Here is a 6,741-nt window from a genome sequence, read left to right as displayed (position 1 = left end):
GCAAATTTTGTTTGGGTACAACATTGCATGACCGCGCAATTACCAGTTAAAGCAGCGCAGTGCCAAAGTGTAAAAAGACCTCTGGTCATTTACCAGCAAAATGGTCCGGTCTGAAAGTGGTTAAATAAACGCTCCTAGATGCAAACACGTCTAAACGCATCTAAACGCATCTTAACTGGCGTTTTTAGATGCCGGTTTCATGCTGTCAATAAAAATCTCTCAGAAGAGGTTTCCTCGGCCTCCCGTGTACATTAGGCCTCGTTCTCTGCATGTCGGGGTGTTGGCACAATAATGAAGACATATTTTTGGGGTACAAAGGCTGCAGTATATGCCGTGTATAGTGTAAGCTCAGACTTTATACAACCAAATCCCTTTTCATCATGATGTACTCATCTCCACTTTTCATCTCAATGCTTCTCCACATCCGTCTTCCCCTCTTTCTCTCTTCTAATGTGGGAGGTATAATTCTCATTACTACTGCAAAACGAATCTCCTCCCTTCTGTACTCTGATCTCCGTGTCTATAATATTCATCCAGCCTCACCCTGTGTAGGAGGAAGTCACCCCTCCCCCATCCACATTCCTCTCCGGTGTCAGAGACTTTCAGTCTCGTTTCTCTTCTGCTGTCAGCGATGGCGTCTGGTGATCTGAGAGCCGAGATGGAATGTTCCGTCTGTCTGAACATTTATAGCGATCCTGTAATCCTGAGATGTGGTCACAACTTCTGCCGGGTCTGTATTGATCGTGTGCTGGATACACAGGGGGGGTCTGGAGGATATTCCTGTCCTGAATGTAGAGAGAAGTTTCCGGATCGGCCTGCACTGCAGAAGAACATGAAACTACGTAACATAGCAGAGACTTTCCTGTCCACTCAGCCAGACCGAGAGAAGTCCGGGGTCTTCTGTACTCACTGTGTGGACTCTCCTGTACCTGCTGTTAGATCCTGTCTGCACTGTGAGGTTTCTCTATGTGATAAACACCTGAGAGTCCACAAAAAGTCCCCAGAACACGTCTTATGTGACCCCACCTTGTCCATGGAGAGCAGGAAATGCCCCGTCCATAAGAAGATCCTGGAGTATTACTGCACTGAGGATGAGACCTGTATCTGTATATCTTGTTGTATGATTGGAGGACACACAGGACATAAGATGAAGTCACTGGATGAGGCTTCTGAGAAGAAGAAGGAGACACTGAGGAATGTTCTGCAGAATCTTCTGACAAAGAGAGAGGAGACGGAGGAAAGAGTCCAGAGTCTTCAGGAACACCGGAGGAAAGTAGAAGAAGAAGCAGCCGGTGACACCGAGAGAGTCACTGCCCTGTTTAGAGATCTCAGGAGACGTCTGGAAGAGCTGGAGAAGAGAGTCCTGAGGGACATCTCCGGGAGGGCAGAGCGGATCTCCATCTCCATCCGGGATCTGGAAATAAAGAAGGAGGAGCTGTCCAGGAAGTTGCGTCACATTGAGGAGCTGTGTAACGTGACGGATCCACTGACTGTCTTACAGGAATCAGACACAGGTGACTTGTGTGATACTGAGGATGGAGATAATGAGGAGCGAGAGAGACATGAGGAGCTCCTCCATGATGGAGGGGGTCTGGGTGTGGCGGGGGTCTTACACACAGGTTTATCTGATATAATAACAGAGGTAAATGTATACTCCTATATACAGGGAGCTGCAGACATATTACTGGATGGAAACACAGCTGGTAAATATCTACAGATATCAGATGACAGGAAAACTGTATCCTGGTCAGATATAGACCAGAATCTCCCAGAAACACCAGAGAGATTCCAGCATTGGTATCAGGTGATGAGCAGTCAGAGGTTCTCCTCAGGGAGACATTACTGGGAAGTGGATGTCGGGGGGGCAGATTGGTGGAGAGTCGGGATGTGTTACCCCAGTATAGAGAGGAGAGGGAGGGAGTCACTGATTGGAAATAATAAGAAGTCCTGGGGATTGCACAGGAATAATAATCAGTATAGGGTGAGACATGACTGGAAAGTGATCCTCTTACCCCCCAATCCCTCCAGTAACAGAGTCAGGATAGATCTGGATTATGAGGCCGGGCGGATCTCCTTTTATGATCTGTGTGACCCGATCCGACATCTCCACACCTTCACCACCACCTTCACTGAGCCCCTCCATGCTGTGATAGGTGTATGGAGAGGTTGTATAAAGATATGTGGGGGGAGGCGGGAGATGTGAGAACTCCGCCCACAGTCTGGTGATGTCACACAAAGCATTGGAATTCATTTAAAGTGTAACTCCACTTTTGTTGATAAATAAACATTCCCCTCGGGGTGATCTCTGTACATTGTAAGGATCAGAACAACCTTTCTTGTAGATTCCCACCTTTTATTATTCTGAAAAATAATCCCTGTTTGTTCCTCTCTGCCTCTGTCCTGAGTGGGTCTAATGGGCGGGGTTTCATAATGATCAGTCAGCTGTGCACCTGCAGGGCTCTAATGAGGAAAGGGGCGGGGTCTGCATCCCTTTAGATGTGATTTCCTATTGGAAGTATCTCTTCCAGAAATGACATTTGTGTTGCAGGGGATGCCTGAAATCTGACTTGTATCTTAGTGCAGACTTCTGGGGAAATCAGTCAGCCAATCACACAAGCAGGAAATGATGTGTCTGGGGGGTGTGGTCAGTACACTCTCTGTACACAGCGCCTCCAGGTGGCCATATTGTATTTACAGGAAATTACAGATTGAAAAGGAAAGGTCATTTTTAATAACATCCAATTACAATATGACTTGTGTCCCGATTGTATGTGCTGGATTGTTTTTTCTTTATTTGATATCCCCCCCACAAAAGTGGAGTTACCCTTTACTATTCATCCAATAGTATATAGCAGTGGGCGGGGCTTCAGTCTCCGGAAGGTGTTTCTACTATAAATAAATGTGAGATTTCTTATTGATGGCTGTGATTGGGTAGAATATCTGTCCAATTACTGGAGTAAAGCCGGATACACACTATACAACTTTTCTTGTTTGATTTCCTTTAGATTTCCCTTCAACTACGTAGTACAAGGGCCTTCCTGATTGGATAGAAATGAAAAGTGTTTAGGTGTGACCTCATATTATACGGTTCTGGTAAATCTACAGAAGATTGTATAGTGTGTGTCCAGCTTTAGGCCTGATTCACATCGATGGCATTTTTACTACCATTTTACCACTTTTGTGTATTTAATCCGACAACAAATTGTCCAAAAATAAAAGCATAAAAACACATCAAAGATGAATGTGGAAAAATAGAAAACGCACCGCAAAAAAAACACGACAGAAACAGATCAAAAGGAAACGGTATAGGTGGGAACCGGGTCTAAAGCCCCCCACACACTATTCGATTTCCTGCAGATTTTTGTCTTCAGATTTACCAAAACCGTCTAATATGAGGTCACACCTGAAAAGTTTCCATTTGTATGAAATCAGACCGACCCTCACACTACATGGATTGTGTAATCTGAGGACAAAAATCTGCAGAAAATCTAATAGTGTGTATGGGGGTCTAACATTCCAATTACACAGCGAGGGTGGGTGTGGCCTGTCTATCCATCCAATGACAATCTGACATCATACTTTCTCTGTTCTAAACAGAGAACTACCCCAGTGTGTGACATCATCCATCTCTTCCCCTTCCCCCTCCCCCACACGGGATCCCTCTGTGTGTGGGGGCACCATGATCAGACATAGGGCGGCTTGGGTACGGTTACTGTGATGGGGTCACCTCTCCTCTCCTGCCTGCCCCTCCACCTCCTCTCTCTCCTCCCTGCCCCTCCCCCTCCTCTCTCTCCTCCCTGCCTCTCACCATCCTATTTCTCCTCCTGCCCCTCCTCTTCCTCCTACCCCTCCCCTTCCTCTCTCCTCCCAGCCCCTTCCCCTCCTCTGTCTCCTCCCTGCCCCTCCCCAAACCTCTCTCTCCTCCATGCCGCTCCCCTTCTCTCACCTCCTTACCCTTCCCCCTCCTCTCTCTCCTCCCTGCCCCTCTCCTCTCCTACCTCCTCTATCCCCCTCCTCTCTCTCCTCACCACCCCTCCCCTCCTCTCTCTCCTCCCTGCTCCTCACCCCCTCTCTTTCTTCACTCTTCTCTCCCTCTCTTTTCTCTCCTCCCTGCCCCCCCTCCTCTCTCTCCTCCTTCCCCTCCTCTCCTCCCTGCCAACCCACTCTCTCTACTCCCTGCCCCTCCCCCTCCACTCTGCCCCTCCTCTCTCCTCCATGCCCCTCCCCCTCCTCTCTCTCCTCCCTGCCCCTCCCCCTCCTCTCTCTCCTCCCCACCCCTCCCCCACATGTGATCCCTCTGTGTAGGGTGGCAGCCTGCCAGGTTTTTCCTTCTATCCGGGGCCCCATTAGAGAGATTTCTCCTCATTTCCTGTCCCGTGACATTTATCTAGACAGGAAATGAGGGAACTCTCCACCAGGAACACAGACTGATATAAGAATGATCTGTTTAGTATAATAAGGAAGGGGAAGGTTTGGAGCCCCTGTCAGGTTTTTATATGTCTGTGTCCCATTGTCACCAGGACAGGAAGTGAGAGGAAATCTCTCTGAGGGAGCCCCGGTCTCCCCCTCCTCCCCCTCCCCCACCAGAGAAGACGATATTCTACAGAGACACGTCATACATTAGTCTGGTAATATGTAGAATAGACGGGAAGTGGGTGAGAGCGGGGAACATTTTGTGGACAATAATCAAATGCAGGCCGAGGCTCTAACACAAATATAAATATACGTTTTTTAGAATATATATATTATTTTCTTCTTTTCTTTTTTAAAATAAGATAAGGACACATGGAGTCTTGGGATAAGTCACCATTTATGAAGTTTTTTCTAGCCTAGCAGAAAGTATTTTTCCCTTGTAAAAATTGTCAGCTAGAAGGAACATCACATATATATATATATATTGTTTTACAAGCTTAAGAAACAGCAGCAAAACCTCCTGCATCATATCTTTGTTCTACACTTCTACCCCACCTTAGGGTGGTGGCAAGTAGGGCCGGCAGTTTCTGGCTGCTTTTCTCCTATTGGTTTTAGCATTACAGCAGTTCCATTGCGCGGACCGACCCACAAGCTTTCAGAGCGGGGAACATGCTGATCACTAATATACATCACAGTGCTGCCTGCAGTCACACCCTCTGATTGGTTGCTCCGGGTCTCACACTCTGCAGTACCGTGCACCATCCACCGCATTACCACTTCCCACCTGTAGGACGTCATATGACATCCTGGACTTTCAGGGGTTGTAGCTGCAGCTACAGTCACCATCCCGGTATCTTTCTTTTCAGACGGTGATTTCCTGTCATGTAAAAGTCATCCTAGTGACTGATTAGCTGCTGGATTGCTTTTACAGACAGCGGAAGGGGACATCCCCTGCCCCTCCCGCTGCCTCTCCAGGTTCTCCTGTGTGATCGGGGAGCCCGGTACTCCATCCGACCATACCTCCCCGTTTTCCATAGAGCTGGCTGTGGACTGGATGGTCCCCGGCCATCTCTATGATCCTGGGAGGCCGGAAATGACATTGTGATGTCACTTCCTGTTCTGGCAGATGTAAACACCGCCATTTTTTTCCTGGAAAGCAGAGATCAATGATTTTTTTATCTCACACTTTCCAGGGTAGAGGAGAGATCTGAGGTCTTATAGACCCAACATCTCTCCATAAAGAGGACCTGTCATGTCTTATTTCTACCACAAGGGATTTCTTGTCATAGCAATAAAAGTGATAGAAAAATAAATACAGAAATAAAGTGACAGTTTAAAAATAATAATAATAATAATACATATTATTTTAAGTGTCCCCACCCCCTGTGCTCACACGCTTATGTAAGTCACGCCCACATATGTAAATGGTGATTGCCCCACACATGTGAGATATCACCACAAACGTTATAGTGAGAGCGATAATTCTATCACCAGATCTCCTCTGTAACTCTAAACTGGTAACCTGTAAAAAAAATATTAAATCGTTGCCTATGGAGATGAAGTATCGTAGTTTGGCGCCATTTTACGAGCGTGCGCAATTTGAAAGCTTGACATGTTTGGTATCTATTTACTCAGCGTAACATTATCTTTTATATTATAGCAAAAATTGGCTTATCGATTGTGTTATTTGCATTAAAATTCATTAAAGTGTATTTTTCCCAAACAATTTGTGTTTCAAAAATTGCAGTGTAAATACCGTGTAACATAAAAAAAATTGTAACAACCGCCATTTTATTCTGTAGGGCCTCTGCTTAAAAAAAAAAATATATATATATTTTTTTCATATTAAAGTTCTTCTCTTTATAGTACTTGGCAGTGTTACAGAGAGCTATGGAAGGGGGTTCCTTATCACAGTGGTTCTCACCCTCAGTCCTCAACTCCCCCCAACAGGCCATGGGGGCTCCCTGCTGGACCGTAGAAAGAAGTTCACTCCCAGCCATCCACATACCCAGCGGTTGAATGCTAGCTTGGCTAAATTGCTAGTAGACTCGGCCCCCTTCCGTGAGTTTGTACAATGTGCGGTCCCTCAGTGGCAGGTTCCCAAATGCCACTTTTTCTCACGGAAGGCGATTCCGGCTCTCTACCGGCATGTGGAAGGCAATGTCCTTGCCTCGCTGGACAGGGCAGTCAGCGGTAAGGTGCATATTACCGCTGACTCATGGTCCAGCAGGCATGGACAGGGACGTTACCTATCTTTCACGGTGCATTGGGTCACTCTTCTGGCAGCTGGGAAGGATGCAGGACAAGGTGCAGTAGTGTTGGAGGTTG

General features: G+C 46.8%; 1 protein-coding gene across 1 annotated transcript; it reads left to right on the top strand.

Annotated features, from left to right (window-relative positions):
• Positions 1 to 560: 560 nt before the first annotated feature.
• LOC143986534 (E3 ubiquitin-protein ligase TRIM39-like) lies at positions 561 to 6,139 on the top strand. Its single transcript, XM_077484894.1, has one exon. It carries the CDS (start codon positions 632 to 634, stop codon positions 2,201 to 2,203), a length of 1,572 nt encoding a protein of 523 aa, XP_077341020.1. The 5' UTR covers positions 561 to 631; the 3' UTR covers positions 2,204 to 6,139.
• Positions 6,140 to 6,741: the final 602 nt, after the last annotated feature.

This window comes from Lithobates pipiens, unplaced genomic scaffold, assembly GCF_037356315.1.
Source record: "Lithobates pipiens isolate NorthernLeopardFrog02 unplaced genomic scaffold, aLitPip1_a1.2 Scaffold_167, whole genome shotgun sequence".
NCBI classification, from domain to species: Eukaryota; Metazoa; Chordata; class Amphibia; order Anura; family Ranidae; genus Lithobates; species Lithobates pipiens.
Note: the sequence above shows the minus strand (reverse complement) of the source record. Positions and strands in the feature narration are given on the sequence as shown.

Coding starts and splice junctions, on each gene's coding strand:
- LOC143986534 (XM_077484894.1), top strand. CDS start 632: ATGGCGTCTGGTGATCTGAGAGCCGAGATGGAATGTTCCGTCTGTCTG.